The sequence below is a fragment of the Rhipicephalus microplus genome, chromosome 3 (genome assembly GCF_043290135.1).
Source record: "Rhipicephalus microplus isolate Deutch F79 chromosome 3, USDA_Rmic, whole genome shotgun sequence".
NCBI lineage: Eukaryota > Metazoa > Arthropoda > Arachnida > Ixodida > Ixodidae > Rhipicephalus > Rhipicephalus microplus.
In genome coordinates, this window is record NC_134702.1 from 7,950,151 (window position 1) to 7,970,997 (window position 20,847).

The window sequence follows — 20,847 nt, forward strand, 5'->3', positions numbered from 1 at the left end:
GCCGTGTCTTCCTGTCTGAAGTCGTCGAAGCCATTCTCAAAGAGTGCAACGTTGTTCACCGCAAAACTGCTGCTTACCACCCACAGACGAATGGCCTCACTACTGAACACTTCAACTGTACGCTCGGCGACATGCTCTCTAAGTACGTCGTCGTCGATCACACAAATTGGGATGCCATTCTACCCTTCGTCACCTACGCATATAACACCGCCCTCAGAGCACTACTGGCTTTTCACCTTTCTTTCTATTATACGGAAGACACCCGTCGCACACCATCGACACTATACTTCCGTACAAGCCAGATCCGTCCGAGTGGGCGCCTATTTCTGCTACAGCCAAGCTTGCTGAAGAGTGTCGAGAGCTTGCAAGGACCTTTACAGCGCATGAGCAAGAGCGGCAAAAAGGCATTCGCGCTGACACCAGCACTACTGCGCCCACGTTCCTCCCTGGAGCGCTCGTCTGGCTCTCGATCCCTACCACTTCAACTGGCCTATCTTCAAAACTATTGCCCAAATACGAAGGTCCCTATCGTGTCATCGAACGCACTTCTCCTGTAAATTACTTGATTGAACCCATCAAACCATCTTCGGACATGCGCCGTCGAGGGCGTGACATTGTCAACGTGGAGCGCCTCAAAGCCTACCACGACCCGCTCATAGTAACCAGCTGTTAGGTCGCCAGGGGGCTCCCTCTTCGTACCCGGGGTAGTTGTGGCGAAGCCTTCGAACAGTGGGTCGTCCTCTCCAGCGCCTTCTAGTGGGTCGCCCTTTTAGCAAAAAAGAAGAGCAGCTCGTGCAGAGAGTCGGTCGCTGTCAAGCATCATCGACAAGTGTCCGCCAATAAACGTCTCAACATTATTATTATTATTATTATTATTATTATTATTATTATTATTATTATTATTATTATTATTATTATTATTATTATTATTATTGGTGGTGGTGGTGCAACAGCAAACGTCCTCAGTTACACACATATTGCTGGTAGCTCGTGTTTCAAGAGTAGCACTTGAGTAACTTCAGGTAAATTTTAAATTTCAGCTTCGTGAGATATTGTAAAAATATATCTGCAATTATTTTTTTGCGTGACTTCCACAAAAAAGTACGCAAATCAAGGTAGCTGTTGCACCTTGACAGATTCCTTCTTGCCACCACATATTTAAACATCAGCATTTTAAATGCCGTCCCCAGCTTTCAATGCAGCCATCCGAGGACGTTGCACTTCAAGTATCAGAGCCCAGAGATATAAAGTACAAACATGCATGTGCTTGTCGAAAAAAAAAGAAAAAAAAATTTCAGTACAGCTTTATTCTTTCAACTTCGTCGTCACTCGTTGTCAAGGCAACGTACACAGAATACCTGAGTAGTACTTATTCTTTTTTTTTTTTTAGAAAAGTATATTTTAGAGGTGTGCAAGTTGGGCGGGGACGCAAATCAATAGTAAATACAGCAATCCAGGTCGAGTCAGATCTAATCCAATCCACATCTTAAATAGCCGAGTCAGTAAATACACCAGGTCAGGTCGATCTGATTCAATCCAATCCACATCCTAAGTGGCGTGGGCTATAGCCATTATAGGAAACTAAATTATACTCCAGTGGCTGAACGGGCCAGGCTCCCATGTCCTCATTTTGCACGGATGCTGCGAGATGGCACTACTTCTACGTTTCCTAGTAGCTTTGGCTGCGATGTTGGACTATCGCAGGCTCTTTCAAGCTTTCACATCTGTGGTTACTTTTAAGTGGTGTGTTTGCTTTGTGGTTCTTCTAAACATTAAACAGGTGACTTGCTGACTGCTTGGCTCAGGGGTTTTATTTTGGCCAGATATACATTTTTTTTTTCACATTTACCGCACGCACTCAGAAAATTCTGCGTGCGTCTGATAAATATGTTTACTTAGTTTAGATGGAGTGCCTGATTTTTTTTTACCACTTGAGGGTTTGTTTCCAGTGCACAGAGTTGGTTTCCCAAGCAGACGTAGCGGTCACGGAATTTGTTTTTAATCATCATGGAAAACCTGAAAAAGTCAGGGAATTTAGAAATATCAAATTGGTAGACACGCTGATGGCTCTCGCCAGATTCAGCCATCCGCGTTCAATCGGTGCCAGATGTTCTGCTGTGCTAAAATGATGCAACGCGCGTGTCGTATGATCATGTCCCCTCAATTTCTATGTGCAGGCCAGTAAACACTGTGGCCAGCGCTCCCATAGTAAAACATTGGTGCAACAGCAGGCCAAAGCAGGGGCCCAGTAGTTCATATCATTATTATTAATACCACAATACAGAAAAATGAATATTATATTACACTGGCCAGCCAGTAGTAGACCCAGGGATGCAAGTGTTGCGCCATTCTGACCTGCTGCGCCTGAATGGCAATTTGCGTCTGCAACACCCAACTTAGTCGAGTTTTATCGACCAAGCAACACGCGTGGGTTACACAAAGGACACAACCGTGTCCATATCATATTAGTTCTGTCACGTTGTATTTCGGTTGTGCATGAATCTTGCGCCACGTGAACAGAATGCATGGATCTTGGTACGGTGGCGTTTGGGGCATACCTCATTAGGCAACTTCATAGTTTAAATAACAGCTTTGCTATTAACATATATAAAGACGGTAGTGTTGCGAAAAACTTGCCACACCATTGCCGAACGTCCGCCAAGTACTGCATGAGCTCTGCGATGGAGACCATCGAATCACATACATAAAAATATATATATGTATATATCAGTTTAAATGGCAAAGCAATGACTGCAATAGCAACAATTTGTAATGTAATAGTAATGCCACACGTGCTCCTTTCTATTTTTGCTACCACATCATTACGTGTCTAAAGCTGCATTGCGCCAACCGCACCCGAATGACTGGGAACTGTCCAGATAATCTTAAAACCTTCCGATTAAATCACACGGCCGCTAGAGATAACGCTGGAATCTACTATGGCACATTTAAAAATGCTGACGGTCTGTTTGCTGCTGTCAGTCTACAGTGTGTATTGCTTGTTGTCACAGAACGAGCGCTAAACAAGAGCGCGCCGCCAAATCCTTGCGACAACGGGCGGCAGAAACGCCGCGAGGTAAAAAGAAAAAAAAGAAAGCCAACATCCAGGGCTCCCGGGCGCGCGCTCTCCCCGCAGAAGCACGGCTTCGCAGACGATCCTCCTCACCCCACATCGGCGGCCCAGCAAGACCGCGATTTTTCTAGAACGAAGGAGGCGGGGTCAGACCGAGTGAATCATCCTCCGGAGAGGGCAGTCGAACCGTCTCGTGCCTCTCCCCAGTCTTCGCTGCGTATCGCGCCGACGAAATGACGAGAAATTTCTGGAAGGTGGCGCGGAAGGTATTTAATCGAGCGGCCGAGACGAGAAAGCAGGAGAAGACGGAAAGTTAGCGCCAGAGCGCGTAGGAATTCCGCCGTGTAGTCGGCGAAGGTTCTGCCCGTAGTGACAGAACAGGAGGAGACGAAAGTGAGTGCCAGAGTGCGTAGAGATTCCGCCGTGTAGTCGGCGAAGTTTTGATCCGTAGGGACGGCTCGAGCTACAGGCAAGAGCGTGGGTTTACCGCTATCGAGCGAAGACGCGGGCAACAGCTGCGTGTGTGAAGCCGACGGATTTCCGGCGAAGAAGCTTGAAGCTTGGAGAGTGGCCATTTGAGGACGCGAGGTTTCCTGGAAGAGAAACTTCGAGAGCTACGGAACGACAACAACGCTGGACTTTAAGTGAGTGATTCTCGGAAGAGTATCATTCAGACTTTTGTTCCAAGGACTTTGGACTGAATAGGTTTTCTATCGCTTTAGTCCTTAAGTGTCTTGGTTGTTCAATGCATGCGACTGCATTGTAGTGCGTATTGTTGTCCGTGTCCGTTGTTTCAAGTGTGGCTGATTGTATTGTGTAGTACGTTGATTGATTGGTTTGATTGGTGACATATTGTATGTAACTAGTGTGGAGTGTGCATTTTTGTGTATTATTTTCGATCTGCCATTATTGAGAATATAATTTGTTTGTTTATCAACTCTCGGCTCTGACTTGTTCTTTGGGCCACAGCCGGCGTCCGCTGGCGCACCAATAAGGACCACTTCTAAATTGTCCACGCTTTCGTGGTGCGGTTCGGGGGGCCGATACTTCGGCTCTTGGAATTAGCCCGGCGATCGCCTCCCTATTTAACGGGACATGTGTGACACTTGTAGAATGATCGATGTGTCATTTTCCAAGCACAGGTTTTGTCCAAATAAGAAGTTCACTCATGAAAACAGCGGCTGCTGCCTTTATCAGCATCACGTACGAAGGCTGAAAGATAACTATTTTGGATCTGACATAGCGATACCTTACAAAACGCTGGTTTAAGAAAATAAGTACGGCTGTTTCAGGGAGATATGCTCTTATCACACAATCTCATCCCATGGAGTGCGCACCACGTAAAATGGTTTACAAGCCGTGCGCTGATGCTTGCTAATAGCGTGCATGCCAGCTATCGCAACCGTGCCCTTAGAATCAAAGTTCACCGCTGCTGCTCAAGCGCCCCCCTTTCCCCCACGTCTATTCATGCTCAGTCAAGACTGGTGGCGTGTTTCCTCTCTGCTGAGTGAGCATTTGACGTCACCTCTAACACTTGGTGGGATGCAATCGCGTTCGCCCTCTGAGCAACGAAGATCGGCCGCCTCATTTAATCACTGCTTGAGCAGCGCTCTTCACCCCACCTTGCGCAGTTTTACGCGAGGGTAGAATGTAAGACGCGCGGGGAATGTTACCACCTTGTAGTTTACGCAGAGCATGGCAGCGACAGGGAAAACCCATCAAGTGTCCATGTAATTCCTAACGTAATAAAAAACTGACTTAATTTCTAGCAATGGCGCAGTGCGAGCATTTGAATTTCCTCGCGATTTTTAAGTAGGCTGTGGCACTTCAAGGGGCCCTGAAGCACTTCTTCAAGTACATAACCGTGGAATGAATTTACTGGAAAAGCTTATTGCGTCACGAATTCAACGCCACAAAATTTTTAAGAATCCGTCCTGTGCGAGTGGAGTTACCAAGATTTGTCGCACGCTGCAATTGCATTCTCTCTTCTCTCATCCCGACGAAAGCGCTGAAAGCTAAGCAGGGAGGGATGGCAGGGGAAAAGAAACTACGTCACTAGCACAACTTTTTCAGTGTGACCGCGCACGCACGCGTGGACAAGTCGCGGCCTCCTGCGGCGATCTCTGTAACGACTGAGTGCACCATCTTCAAATCAGCCAATGGCTGATAGATGGGCCTGCTACGTGTGATTTTTGAGGGTCTTCTGTCATTTGTTGAGAGAAGAGAAAACAATCCTTAGCTGACTCTGATAATTTATTGTGAATTCCAGGCCGTGAACTGTGCTATAATACTGGGCTTGCGTGTTGTTGGTAGCCTCTACGCAACACGGGCTTGAACAAGCGGCTGTAACAGCAGTGTCACACAGCGCGAAAGACAAGACTGAACAATGACTGAGTGTGCGTCAGTGTGCGCGCGTGTGCTGCCGAATGTGCTGTGTTTATCTCTCTTCCCTCTCTGCTTTCTTTCATCTCCTCCATCCCCCTCCCATGCGCAGGGTAGCCAATCGGCTGCCTATAGGCTGGTTAACCTCCCTGCCGTTCTTTTCCTCCTATTTTTCTTCCTTCCTCTACTACCGATCGGCAGTGTTTTTCGACTATGCTCAAAAAGTGTTGCAAGGCCCCTTTAAGAAATTCTCATAGACTGTGGTGCCACACTTTCTTCTAGGTATTTTTGTGAGAAACTCTATGCACACAAAGTGAATAGCTTGAAATCTAGCTCAAGGTGGCGGCACTCTGCCTGTTGCAACGCTCATGGAGCGCGCTCGAAGTTCGAACAAATTTAGTTCTTTTGGGGGCATTTTACTGTAGCTGGGGTGCTTGCTATCTTGGCGGCGCCGCGGTATGCCAAAGAAGCCTAAACGGCGTGCCTTGGATGCTCATTCATAGGAAAAGACTTGAGCATGAGATCCGTGCCACAGGGAGCGTACGTGATGTTTCCATATGACAAGACCTCTTGCACCTTCTCACATGAAGGTGTTAGGAAGGTTTCTGTCAGGTCATACCTTGGAACTACCGATGAGGCCTCGAAGTCGTCTGCGGATGATTCGATGGGTAGCTGCAGCAGCGGTCGGGTTGTGAAGTCCATGATTGAGGAAACTTGGACGGCGTTCCTGGATGGAGAGACCTGCGCTGCCCACGACCAGCAAAGACACATACAGGTGGCTTAGCCGTGAGGTTCAGTTGTCAGACTGCGTCATTGTAACGCAGAAAAACAGACAACGCCCTGTCCTCCATGTAGCAGACACACCTTGTAGAGGTGGTTTCACTGCAGGGGCGGGTGCTAGCCGTGAAAGCACCGGTCCATGCGTATACCACATACAATTGACTAAGGGCTGTGCTCGTGTAAGGGCCGCTCCCTCCCCAACTTGGCAGTCTGTATTTTGAATAAAAAAATATATATATATATATCTCGCTAGCAAGCAGTAACATCGTCTTGTCTTGCGTACGGCACTGTGTTGCTGGGGCCTGCTATTCATGGCAGAATACATCATTTTCTGCAACACGCGACAGATAATTACAGGCCCCTCATTATCGACCAGTCTCAGTTTCGGTTTGGGAGAGCTCCAAAAACAAGAAACCACTATTGCCACCAACAAGTGCAGCTTTTGTCCATGTCAGCACACAGAACTGTGACACACATCCCTACGGTCTGCATCAAGAATTACTTTCAAATATGAAACGGGACTGCAGTGTCGCTAAACACTAAACTTTCAAAGCGTGCGCCACAGCCACGCACTCGCAACCAGCCGCCGAGAAGTATAGACTGCAGGAACAAATGCGGCAAAAGAAAAATGGCGGCTGTGACGTCATCATAACTTGTTTCATTGACTGCAGCGTTGTGATGAGAGCATACTAGAAGGTCCCCTTCGAGGGTGCCAATGGCCTGATGGAGTCGAAGGCTCACACAAACTTCAAAATTAATTTAAAATACCTTCCAAGCCGTATGCCTGAATCAAAAAGTGAAAAAAATGTCACACTTTCATGAAAGGCTGGACCCCATCAAAATATTGGGAAAAAAGTGTGGCCTTTACACGAGTGTATACAATATTAGTTCGCCTCAGAGTAGCCATTTTCACTTATAATAGGCAAATTTGGGCATATTTTTTTTTCTGAGCCGCTTGTTTTCAATTTTCTAACAAATATTGATTTTAGTGATCATCACATTCGCCAATGCACATTTGCCATTCCTGACGACTTAATTGTTGAGCACATTGGGCACCCGCAGGTTCCCTGTCAAGGGGAGACCAAGGTTCATCGCAATGCCTTCCCTCCCGTCCGTCTAAATGGATGTATAGGGCAGATTTTGCAAGAGCCCCTTTAGGTGACTAGAGGGCCATATCATATTCTCCCCCCCCCCCCCCCCCCCGAGCGCAAGTTTATGGTTGAGTGTTCAAACATACATTGAGAGAAATTCAAGTAAACCTTTAGTCAAATCTATGATGAGGGAAGTTACAACGTTAATCATGTGCTGGTGAACACGCCTTCAATCAAATGGGAGTTCGAAATCACTATTAGCTTTGAACATAAAATACACTATTTGCACAAGCCTAGATTTTATAGAGATTTTAAGTTAATCATTATTATTCTTGTTAGTAATTTCTGATGATTAGATATTCATTATTAATATTTAGTTATTGACAATCTGGTTTTGAGCATGGCTAGCCTTGTTATGGAATGTACTGAGCCCTTTGCTGTGAGTATGACCACGTCACATGAGATTCATGTATGGATGACAAACTTGTTTTTGCCTTATCTTGTTGAAGTTTTGCTCTATAGCAAGGTGCTCTTCCTCAGCGTGTGCAGTTTTCTGCCTTAATTTTCATGGTGGCACAAATGAAGTGCTGTATTACTAGTTACAAGGAGTGAGCTCACATGTTGTAGTAAGCTGTTAAGTCCTCATTTTATTTTGCTGCAGTGATGACAATCCACTCTTCACCAACCTGGCACGTGTAACTCTGCTGCCAACTGTGAAAATGTTCTGTGACTGGCTCATCGGACGGACCGATTTGATCGGACCTTGCACACAGGTAAGGTACAATGAGGCTGCATCAGAAGCAGCATTCACCTTGTGTAACTCGCGCTTTCATTGTCACTAGGCCAGAACACCCTTGTGGCAGCACTTGGCCTCCCTCTTCAACTTGGTGCTGCCATTCATCCAACCATTGTATCCTATCGGTGAGTCACTATAGCTGAGCGCTCTAGCTGCACAATGCTTCATTTAGGAGTCACTATAGCTGAGCGCTCTAGCTGCACAATGCTTCATTTGCTTTGCGGAAACACGTGTGAAATCGTTTACACAGCACTGACAGAGATGACGCTACCGGACACGCCAACCATGTGTCCGTTACCAGAAGACATCTGCCTGCAGGGAACTGCAGCATTGTCTGCAGCTCACAGCAAGATCAACTGGGAGCTGAGGGCACAAGAGGGACAAGAGTGCCAGGTATGGTGCGTTCACCCCTTTCCTCTTGGCTTTGCCCATAGGCAAGAGACCTGAGGATTCATGGGGGCATTACTGAATTGCTTGTGTGTGCATCAGTGCATTTGCTGAGGAGGTAGGGGCAAAGAGTTGCAAGACTTTTTAGTAGTCGATGCATGCTAAGTGTTGCTTACTAAGCATACTAAGTTAGGCGAGCAGATGACATTAGGACGCTTGCGGGTGGCAGCAGCAAGCACAGAACCGAGTGACTCGTGGAACATAAGAGAGGCCTTTGTCCTGCAGGCTGATGATGATGATGAAGTGTTGCTTATTGTGTGTGCCACTTGCATCCATAATATTAACTCTTCTGTTACCCCGCGAAAATGTTTATTTCTCATATGTCTTGAGAAGATAGTTTTTGCCAGTTTGAAAAACACTACAGCATGCATTGCTGCACACAAAAATTTGCACAATGAAATGCTGTTTCTAAAAAATATATGTTATAGAGCAACAAAAGTATAATGGAATGAATAAAAATTTGAAAAGAGTGTCATTTTTTGTTGCCAGCTGGCAAACAGTGCAATAAAAACACTATATATGTAAAAATATTCAAAAAGAATAAAATTCAGAATAGATAAATGACCCAAGAACAGTGTAGAAATATTAAGTGTCATACGAAATGTTTCTGTTCACATAGACAAAGAAAAATAGAGAACGAGGTGCTGCTTCATTGCTCGTGCCATGCGGTGAAGCCTTGCTTGGTTTTTCGTGACACATACTCATTTCTCAGAAATTTCTTACTTTTTGGGATAAGAGCCTGCAGGTATTTCAATATAGATGGATGCCTGTGATATGAACAGTTCCTCTATAAATCAGATGTTCAATGAGCTTCATTATTTCATCTAGCGTCACCTCCTTCCACGAGCCACCTCAATCCGCACAGGTTCGCGTTCCAATATATGCATCCAAGCATGTTTCTTGGCATTTCTGCACATCATATAAGAAAGAAAAAAAAACAGTATTGTGCGCAATTATAAACTGTTTGCGCTGTTCCGTAGTGAGGGCCAAGATGTGCTACGGTGGCCTTCTGGCCGTGAGAAGCTCTGCAGCTGGCGCCAGCACACTGCACCCCAGCGACGTGTGGACCTCACACGTAACCAGGGTGGCTATAAGATTGTGCACAGAGGTCAGCAGCTATGCACTTGCAGCGAAACAGACAACTTGAGGTTGTAAACAAAACAAACTCATGAACGGATGCGGATGTCTCAGGCTGACGCAAAACATCCTCGCCTTAAAACTTGAAGCGAAGGTGCTATCATCCTCAAGACTTTGCGCTCGTACTCACTGAATTCAGGTGCAGTTGCAAGACTGTTACGATCAGCGCGTGTTTTTTTCAGGGCAGGTGCGCACCCATGCGCTCGTGACGCCGCCGCCATGGGAGCGACTAGTGACACTAAATGCGGCCCTGTGTCTGATATAACTATACAAGTGAACCAAAACTGCTAGAGACTGGCTGAGAATGCCACCTCCACACTTCATACATGTGGAGTACCTTCGGGAATATTATTTTGTTAAATAAATTTTTCCTGACTTCTAGCAACAGCTCTCTGTTGAGCAGCTGGCACAAGCTTGTGGCAATTCTGTTCAACACTGTCAGATTGCGAAGCTGACTGCTTAAATTGATGTTTGACTTGCAAAGGTTCTTTAGATTATTGAACTTGATGATACTGTATCATAACCACGAGGGGCACGCACTTCTGTCAAGTTTGCCTGGCAAGTGCATTTGTTTGCGCAAAAGTCTGTCGAAAATCATCATGTTGCCTAAACAGGCAAATTCAAACTGATTCTGAAAGTTGAATAGCTGGACTAACTACTACAAAGTGCTGGGTGTAGGAGAAACAAATTCAACATGCCAAAATCGACGGTCCTATACGTTGATCACAGGTGATCGATTTGAATAGCCGTGGTAACGAATAACAGCTAGCTGACAATAAAAGTATTGAAGATGTTCGTAGCAGTTGTGATATAAATGTGGAAAAAAAATCTAAAGTGGGCGAAAAGATGACCAGTTGCTAACGGGGACCGAATGTACAGCTTTCGAATTTTCCTATCTCATTCAAGGGCGCTGTTAATAGGGCATCTATAAATTGTTGGTGCTCATTGGCTGTGACAAGGCAATAACCTTCACAAATAGTATAGTGAAGGATATTATCAACGCACAATTCCTAACAAGAGTAACAACCTAGCTAGGCTGCCGCTAGTGAAACTGACTTTCTTGTGACTGAATGCAGGGCAGCAAACTTGTATTCAGCTATGCCTGGAGTAGTGTTATTGCTGATTATAAGGTGTGAAAAAAAATGTTTGCCATGTAAGTACTACATAATACAAAGCACTTTTTTTTTACGTATGGTTTATGCAATGCCACTTGATAAGTGAAATTAAAAGGGAGAAGGTTCGGTCATGTTGGTTATTCATTGTTCATAAAATGGCGCTCAAACCATGGGGCTATTTCGGTCCCTTGTGCGCTCTGTTTTAAGAAGTTAAATTCTTGGAGCGAAAGCTAAATGTGAATTCTGTGTGTACTGCCATTGTGCAGCATGTAATAGTGGATTAAAATAAGCAGCGCTCATTTTGTGAGCCTTTTATGGTGTGTCATGCCCCTATGCGCAGCTACGCCTTCTGTACCTGGTGCGCTTTGGGCAGTGGCTATATGAGAGACCAGGATCTGGGTTGCTATACAGCCATGGCCAGTTCCAGCCCAAGTTGCCAATAATGACCAATGGGACTTCATCACCAGTGTCATTAACCAATGCAAGTGGCTTTCCTTTTTCATTCATACTTCTCTTCTGTAGTGTGCAAAAGGGTGAACAGGACTGTTAAGTTGAACACCTTTTTGCTTAAAGAGACGCTGAAAACAGTTTTGACAATATTGTAGCAACGCATTGAGCCGGTAAAGCAAGTCTCAAAGATCATTTGCACACCTAATTGAAGGGAAGCTGGTAGAGCTTTCAGACTTCAACAAAACTTTGCGGTTAGCAAGGACCAACATTGTCAACAATGTAGTAATTTTTTCCATATTATTGCAGCTGGAGCATTAGAATACACACTTGTGCCAATCTGACATGATGCACCAAGCTGCTTGTAAACGACAATTCGCACGAACAGTGCCAAATTCCGTGAGTTTGACCATCAATTGAGCAACATGCATTGGATACACAAAAGACAGAAGCCACACACATATTCCTTTTAGTTCAGTCGCATCGCATTTCGACTAATGCATAGTGCTCAACGGTGTTGCTGAGTCATTACTCCAGAATTGGAATGACTCCACATTATTGCGGCCCTGAAATGGAGTCGGGACAACGCTGGGAAGAATGAAATAGGAACGGAATCAAGCTCCTTTCAAAGAGCTCGCATTGCTAAGCAAGCAGCCCGCATTCTTCGTGAGAAAAGCTTGTTTCATACATGCACCATTTACTGGTTGCCCATGCACGTTGGTTCGATCCAGGGAAATTGCCCCCAACCCCAATCAATTGGCCCGTGAAGCGGCGTGCGCGTTAACTTGCCACGCCGTTCACTTTACATGTGACAACTCAACAACCGGCTTGGCCGGGGCACACAAAATTCTCCAAGCACATACAACGAGGTCACCAAATATGTCCAGAAAAGAGTTTCCGCCTCCTCACCCGAACTCAATAGAGCTCAGGCTGTCTCACTACGATTATCGCAAACACACTCATATTCATCACTCGCATACCTGACTGAAATCTACCCGCTTAAGCACCCTTAGGTTTCCTGCATCGCATGTAGTCAGGAGGTCGCTACTATAGCTCACAAGCACTTGGAGTACGGGTCGGTAGGCCCAACGTACAGCAAGCCCAGATGGGAAGCCATTCTGCACAGCCCAAAGTCTCAAGACCAAATTCCGGCCACCCGATACACCCACGACAGGGCCCACAGGCTAGGCCTGTCCGCACCCACCTGGAAATAGCCGGATGGGCACGAGGGACACTCTCCCCTACATCGGTAACAGACCTCAATAATGTTGCTTTCTCTCTCTTAACCACCAAATGACATTACGTATCTTTCCGAAAATAGAGCACGTTTTCATCTACGCACTGTTTTTCAAACTCCAAACATTGCCAAGTCGGAACCTCGAATTTACAAAAAGCAGTATTTCACAAAAGGCTGAGCCGATTACAAGGACGGCACATTTAATGCTTTAGTTTAAGCACAATTATGTCCTTATATAGAATGTGTTGGCCCCAAGTTTGTTTCTATCTTTGCATAACCACTGCTTTATGCTAACGGTTGGTATCTGTCGTGTAAAACTATGGCGGCGACATACCCTCCTCTCCCCTTATGATTTTTTCTCCTTGGCAGCACCCCAGCCATCTGCTATCTCCCATCCTTCAGTTTTTAGTTTTTGCTTCTGTCGCCATTGGCAACTCATTTGCGTATTTGAAAAAGCGTTTCTTCAATTTGTGATACATACCAACGCTTGCATGATGCTTGTGTGGAGGTACCCATTCCACAACACTGGTGCTCACACTATGCATGAACTTAATGCCATGCATGGATTTTTCGCCACGTGAACAAAATGTGTGAATCTTGTTAAAGTGGCATTCTTCATTATGCAACAATATTTTTGGTGGTGAAAAAAACTCACTGTATCGTTGTTGTGCAGAGCACATGCTTTACCCCGATTTATTATCACCTCGATATGTGGTATAGAAAATAGAGTACTAACAAGCACAACTTTCAACCATGTGTTGTAAGTGCACTACCACTCTTTTCATGCAGTGAATTCAGTTGGCTGATATTGCGCCCATAGCAAAGCAATGCAATGGTGGAACTAAACTTAAAAAATGTTTTTCGCCACTAAAACAAAAATGACTTTGATTAAACTTTTTGTGAACAAAGTCACTATGATTTTCAATCGTATGCGGCTTTCTCCAGATTTTTTCTTGGACCACCTTTAAGTGCTACAGACGTCTGAACTTGGACCAAAGTGGCGTTTTTTTCAAAGTTCAGAATTTTATTTTAAAGTCTATGTGCCACGCACCTGCAAAACAAAAATATTTGTAAAAAGTAACTTTTATACGGAGTTTGACAGAAGTAATTTATGCATTCTACTGATAGTTGTATTTTATAAAAAAATTCTCAAACACTACTATTTGCTCAGTTTTGTGTATGGTCTAAAGAGTAAAAATTTTGAAGCTATCAGGGCCAACTGCCTTATAATACAGGCATGTTGCTCTAAAAACACAAGCAAGTATTGAAAGAATGGACGACATGGTCGATTTATAGTGAATTTTTTTCATGCCTGGTTTTCCACCGTTTTGTCAATTCCAAATGGTGGTCACGGATGCAATTTTTTTTTGCCACTCAATATATTTTGGGAAAATACTTTAGAACTAATGTTTATATTTATGTAATTTTCTCAATCTATTTGATAGGAACTGATTTTTCGCGAGCGCCATGGTTGGGACAGTTGGCGGGGAGTGACCCATACTTGAAATTAAAACAATGCAAAAGAGAGAGGGCCAGTAAAAGAAAGACATAGCGCTAACTTAAAACAAGGTTGATTGGACACAATCTAGCCCAATCAAATGTTGCACTTTAATGTTTAGCTCACGTGTGCCTCAACTGTCAATCGATAGAAATTTATGACCATGTTTGAGAAAGGTTGCAGGAAAACTTAGTGTCCTTTAGGAATACTAAAGGGCAAATGACATTTCATGTCAGAGCGAAAGGACAATGCTTAGAACCTGTAAAATCTCAACACTATGTACAGAAGGGCTTTAGAAGTGAAGAAGCTAAAGGATTGCTGAACAAAATTAAAGAGAAACTGAAGAAAACATTGAAATTTTACCTGGTATGATAAACAGGTTATTTCACGTATTTTGGTAGCACCCGATTGTATTTTTGGAGGATTATCAGTGTGCAGCAGTGCATGCAGGGTGCACGTGTTTCTTCTCACTCCCCCCATTCCGCTGATGTGCTGGGTTACCATTTAGGGGCTTTACTCCTGCATGGATCATTGTGCACTACCAGTGTTATTCGTAATAGTTTTGGAAACCATAGTGAGACACAAGCAAAGTCTGGCTGGCATTGTCGGCAGGCCTATTACAGGTGCATGAAATGTCACTAAACACCACCTCTTCTAGTTTACACCACTGCAGTTTGTGAAATATGCATTAAATTAATGACATTTTTTTCCTCTAGTTAATGCATGAAGTGAAGGTGCATCTATCAATTTCAGCACCCAGTCTTTCAAGTTGACGTTCCGGAAGAAAGTTAGACGACAAAGAATGTGCACTGCACAATTCATCACTAGTACTCGAACTACTCATGATTTTTACAAAAGAGAATTCGAAGTGCTTTAGGAGACAGAATAAAATGCAATGTATGAGTTTCATTATGATCTGTGAAACACATTTAGCTACGAGAACATTTTTCCCGGGCATTGCTCCACTGTGCTATCTGCTGTCAAGAAGGGTGGGCATTGCAGATGCTATGTAACACAGATGATCTCGCAGGCAGGTGGTTCAAATAAAACTAATGATATGCGAATCACCACGATGTCTTTCTTTCAAACAAAGTACTTTTCTTGCATGAAACAAGCACCACAATGTTTTTTGGAATGCTACTTCAGCATATCAGATTGACATATTTGCCTCCAACAGAGCCCACTATGGTGGAGCAATGGTTACTGCACTTGGCTGCTAGGTCACTCACGGGTTTTATCCCGGCTGCTGTGGTTGCATTTTGACCGAGACCGAATACTAGAGGCCCATGTATTGTGTGACGTTAAAAGAACACAAGGTCGTGAACATTTGCTAAGCCCTCCACCACGGCATCTTTTGTGATCATTTCGTGATTTTGGGTACTCCTGAACAGCTAGCTCTGTATGCAGGGTCTCTCCATAAGGTAATGAGACTGGGACCTTGTGAAAATAATTCATTGATCTAATGGGCACATAAATTCTTCAAAACAGCTTTCACCACACTGCAAAGGCTTTCCGACTGACTGTTGTGGTGACCTTTCGCAGAATCTGAATAACATTTTGTTATTAGCAGGCACACTGTCAAAATGGCAACCTCTTGTTACTTTTTTTTTAGGTTTAGGGACAGAAAAGAAAGAAGTCTGCTGAGCTCACGTCAGGGGTGAAGCAGTTCTGAAAATATTGAATGAGAACTGCATGTGAGAAAATAAAAATGGATGATCAAAACCCATTAAACAAAAAAAAAAAGGTTGGAGATGTTGAAGATTCATGTGTGCACTCGCATGCAAATGTTTGATGCACCACAATGTTTGCTAAAATGAGCTTGGAACATGCATTGTTGTTTTCTTGCATACAATTCTGATTCTAGATTATTCTGACATGCTGATTTATGTTTCAACACTCTCAGCTAAAGCATCCAGAAATGTGGCTGGAATGTTTAATCTTTCAAATTGCAATATACATTAACTCAACAAGATTTACCATTTCGCCCCTTGAAGCAAAACAAACCTTCTTTTTGCAACTTCCCCTTTATTTTAATGCACATATTGGAGACCCCAACACTCCGTACAAAAGGTTCAACAAGAATAAGTTAACCGCGTCCGTAAAACGAAGAAATCGTTCGCTGCCACGCGCATGGCGACAATGCTTTCTCGCTGCAAGACGGCTGCACTGCAACCGAATCACGAATGCCAAGCGAGCCTTCGTTCTTGACGTTCTCGCATGCTCACGGTTCAGCCTCGCGCCCTGCCGGCTGGCTGGCCCGGTAGGCGTCCAAGGCGGCTGCGAGGCGGGTCTGCTCGTTGGCCACGTCCACGACGACCTCGAGCGCGCCTACAAAGTACTTTTGCGAGCGTCGCAACGACTGAGGAACGAGCACGCCGAACCAGCGCAGCGGATCGCTGGGGCTTGCAGGACGCTGAGAAGGAGACTGAGCTGCCTCGGCCGAAGGCTCCTCTGCCTGTCGGCGTTGGCGAACTTCGCCTTCCTTGTTTGTTGTACCAGCAGTGCTGGCTGGCTGTAGCAGTTCGAAGCTCGGGTAACGTTGGTCGGGGGCGTCGAATTTTGTTTGCACCGTCCGCAACGCTTCCACTTCGCCCATGTTAAGTTGCAAAGCGGACACGGATTTGTTGCCGGTCGAGTAGCGAACGCGCGCCAGCTCCAGCAGTCCGTTCTCGATTAGCTCGTTGAAGCTCTCGCGTAGCTGTAGTATCTTCTCCGTGGAGGCAATTGCGTTCTCAAGCAACGTCTCGCGCGCTGAGTAGTCGTTCATCTCGTCTGCTTCAGCTGTAGCAGTTTCACCCGTTGCAGTCTTTGCAGCAGGCGCGGGTGGCGTTTCCGCCATTTTAGTCGCGTAGGTGGCGTAGGCCACGTGACTTCGCGGTTCGTGCGCTGATCGACAGGTGACGGGGTGGTCGCGCCGTTCGCGTGGTTGTAGGCGTGTCGCCAGCTCTATGTCGCCGGCGGCCTTGATTATCGTGGCTTTTCGTGTTGACGGTGTACTGACGCCATGGCGTTAAAGACATCGTTTCGCATAAATTTCGGCGTCGGTAGTTGTGAGCGAAAAGTCATCGTGACCGTAACCGAAAAATCGAGAAAGATGCAAATAAAATCAACAATAAAAATTTCCCGGTCCGCGGGAGGATCGAACTCGGGCCGTTTGCGTGCTAGCAGGCATTTTACTGCACATCCACGTGTCTTTTTTTTTTCTTTATTACCTGTGTACATACAACATTCACAAACAAATGTACATCAAACAAAGGACAAACATGAACAAAATAAAAGAGGTAAAAAGCGTCGAACTTAACAGACTTAAATTCCTTCATCTGTAGAAGGATTTCTACTTGATGAAGCCATTCGGGCACTTCTTGTTGAACCTTTTGTGATTCCTCGAATGAACAGACAGATTCAAAAAAGTATTGCCGAACCGGACGTGCATTAACATCAGCATGGCGCACCGCCATTCTAGATTGCCATATACCGTACAAGCCCAGTAACTTAACTAGGTCGAAAGGTATTCCTTCTTCATTTGATACTGGTAGAAATTCAATGCCGTAGGCATCAAGAGGCAGATCCTTTTTCAAAGTCCTTTGAAGAACATCCCAGAAAAAGACTGCATCCCAGCAGTCCAGGAAAACATGTTCGATTGTTTCCAGCTTTTTGCAGAAGAGGCAATCAAGACCCCAAGGAACGAATAAGCCTTTTTCTTGCATCCATGTTCTCACGGGCAAGGTCCCAGTGTGCAATTTAAAGAAAAAGAATTTCGCTCCAGGTGATACCTCCATTTTTTTTACACGGCTTAAGACATTCTGGCTTTGGCCTACACGGTATAACGTTCTATATAGGGAAACATGAAGAACTGTTTCTACTAGATTTTTGTATAGCTTTTTACGCGAAACCGTACTGAGGTATTCCAATGAGAAGTGTGTTTTTAGAAAGAGACATGAATCAGCAACTTCTCTAGGAAACCTCTAATGCTTGCTTTCATGTGACCAGATGCTACCACAAATTCTGGCAACCGTCTTCCAAGCCTAAGCTGTATAACAGTACGTATGAATGGGTCTCGATTATTTCGGAAAAACATGAATCGATTAACTTAACTGACGAAGGTACAAATGACACAGACCAAGTCCACCAGAGCGAACCCGTCTGAATAAGTTAGTTCTACTTGTTCGCTCCCAAGATGAACCCCACAAGAAAACGGCAAATATTCGATGAAGCTTCTGTACATTCACACGTGAACAATGCAATACTTGAAGGACATATCAGAGCTTACTGACTAAATATATGTTACAAAAGGTCACTCTGGCAAAAATTGATAGCTGGAAACCATTGAGTTGTTCACCTTTTGATTGTAGCTTCACGGCCTGACGCCGCCAGTGCGGTTCACTGTCAAAATATATTGTAATGGCACACCTAGGTATCGTACCGGAGTAATAGTCCATGAAATACCAGCCACAAGTTGTGGAGTCGCAGAACATTCGCCGTTCCAGTAACCCACGCACTTGCTCCAGTTTACCAAACTATCACTTGCATTACAATAAAAGTTCACAATTTTTATGGTTTCAGCGATACTATCATAATCTTTACAAAACACAGTTATATCATCTGCATATGCCAGTACCCATACTTCAGCTTCTTGTAGTTCGTACCCTACTATGTTACTGCTTTTCATGACATTTTGGCAAAATGGCTATATAAATTGAAAATAGAAGGGAAGAAAGGACAGCCTTGTCGTACAGAGCGTCTGACATTAATTCGTTTCCCAAGAACTTTGTTGATGATTAGCCGAGTTTTACGTCCAGTATATGCCATTCGAACTGTATCTCGAATTACTTTGCCTACATTGACATAGTCTAACAAAAGAAAAAGAATTTTGTAAGGTACTCGGTCAAATGCTTTTTCTAAATCTATCTGGATCATCGCGATGTTATCGTTTGCGGCATTGCAGCACTCCAATACACTTCGTGCCTTGTGAATGTTTGTGAATATAGTGCGCCCTTTAATTCCGCATGTCTGGTGGTTGCCTACAATGTTATTAATAACTGTCTGCAGTCTCCTTGCTAACACTTTCATCAAAATCTTGTAGTCGATATTTGATAGATTGATTGGCCTGTACGGTTTCACTTCACCTAATTTAACTGAGTCTTCAGTTTTTGGAATTAATATAGTATGAGATAGCAGAAAATAAAGGTTGATTGATTTATTGATAAGTGGGGTTCAACGTACAAAACCACCATATGACTATGAGAGACCCCGTAAAGGAGGGCTCTGGAAATTTCGACCACCTGGGGTTCTTTAACGTGCACGGGCCTACAACATTTTCGCCTCCATTGGTAATGCACCCGGGATTTCATCCCGCAACCTGCGGGTCAGTAGCCGAGTACCTTAGCCACTAGACCACCGTTGCGGGGCGAGAGAAAAGAAGCTGGCAGAATCTTTATGTTTAAAGCTTCGTTAAAAACCGCTGCTAGGATCGGTGCTAGTTCGTGTTTGAATTCATTATAAAATGCGGCTGTTAACCCGTCAGGTCCTGGGGACTTTCCCAAATGGAGGGCAATGATTGCTTTTGCCACTTCCGGTTCAGAAATAGGACATTCTAAGCTGTCTTTCCTGCAGTCTTCAACCTTTGGCATTAATTTTAAAAATTCATTCTTGAATTCACCTATATTTACTTTACATTTATCAAATAAAGTGGTGTAGTACTCATTGAAAGCATCCCTCTATATATTTCTGTTCACTTGTAATGTTACCCATGTATTCAATCTGATGTATAGCATTTCGCTGAGCATTTCGTTTTTTCAAGACCGAGCATTCTTTTTGTTGGTTTCTATCCTACAGTCATTTTCTATGCCCTTGCCCTTACTTGCGCGCCACGATACTTCTCCTCATCAATTTGTTCCAATTTGGGCTTTACTGACCTTATATCATTTATGAATAAGCCTGGAGTTTTGCTTTCCTCTGCTAGCAGTTCTTTCAGATTTAAACGTAGGGTTCTTCATTCTTCACTTTTTCCGTGTTCTATTACACATGAACATTCTATAGCTTTCAATTTTATATTCTGTTTAAATTGTTCCCATTTCACTCCATATTTTTGGTCTCCACTGTCTACCAACGCCTCTCGAACACTGTCCATAAATATTTCATCTTCCAAGAGATTAGAATTTAGCTTCCACGTGTCCCAGTTAAATACTGGTCTACGTCTATTTTTTTTTACCTATTACAAATGATACTAAGCAGTGATCACTAAATGAAATCGGGAGGACGTTGTACTCAGTGACAATCGGAACTAATTCCAGTGACATTTAGGCCCTATCTAGGCGCGCATGACTGGAGCCTTAGAAATGCGTATACAGGGTTGGTCCTTTACCAATACACTCTACAACATCCTCAAGGTCTAAGTCAGAAATTAGATTACTTAATGCAACCGTGCTCGAGTCGTTGAAATTGGATGTACTTCTTTTATCATCTGCACTGATCACACAATTAAAATCTCCCATTAGGATTACTATGTAATCGCATTCACAATAAGCACAAATTTCTTCTAATGTTGTACACGTTCATCAACTTTAAGAGGTACATATAAACAAATCACTTGCCAATTAAGAGAAAAGAAGGCCAAATCACTAACAACAAACCTTCCACATGGATCGGACGTGACATATTGAACAGTGGCACCTAAACTATCTCGCACAAAGATCACACACCCTGCCGACCTACCAACTGCATGACTGACGCTGGCGGTGTAGCGTCCGGTGAAACGTTGCAGTAGGCTCTCGGTGGCGTCCACGCTCTCCACTTTGGTTTCCTGAACTGCAATAATGTCCAGGTCTTGGTCTATGGCTAGTCC

General features: G+C 44.3%; 2 protein-coding genes across 2 annotated transcripts in view; one reads left to right on the top strand and one right to left on the bottom strand.

Annotated features, from left to right (window-relative positions):
* The window catches only part of LOC119183274 (nonsense-mediated mRNA decay factor SMG5), a 114,183-nt gene that overhangs the window by 81,318 nt on the left and 12,018 nt on the right, over nt 1-20,847 (top strand). Inside the window, exons 13-16 of the mRNA XM_037433641.2 lie at nt 7,988-8,099; nt 8,169-8,247; nt 8,373-8,515; nt 11,162-11,302. Of these exons, the coding sequence (XP_037289538.2) occupies nt 7,988-8,099; nt 8,169-8,247; nt 8,373-8,515; nt 11,162-11,302 (475 nt within the window). The remainder of the gene's footprint in view (nt 1-7,987; nt 8,100-8,168; nt 8,248-8,372; nt 8,516-11,161; nt 11,303-20,847) is intronic.
* LOC119183287 (vacuolar ATPase assembly protein VMA22) lies at nt 16,009-16,942 on the bottom strand. Its single transcript, XM_037433644.2, has one exon. It carries the CDS (start codon nt 16,840-16,842, stop codon nt 16,225-16,227), a length of 618 nt encoding a protein of 205 aa, XP_037289541.2. The 5' UTR covers nt 16,843-16,942; the 3' UTR covers nt 16,009-16,224.

Bases quoted from the DNA above. Each gene is read 5' to 3' on its own strand.
- LOC119183287 (XM_037433644.2), bottom strand. From the start codon at position 16,842: ATGGCGGAAACGCCACCCGCGCCTGCTGCAAAGACTGCAACGGGTGAA.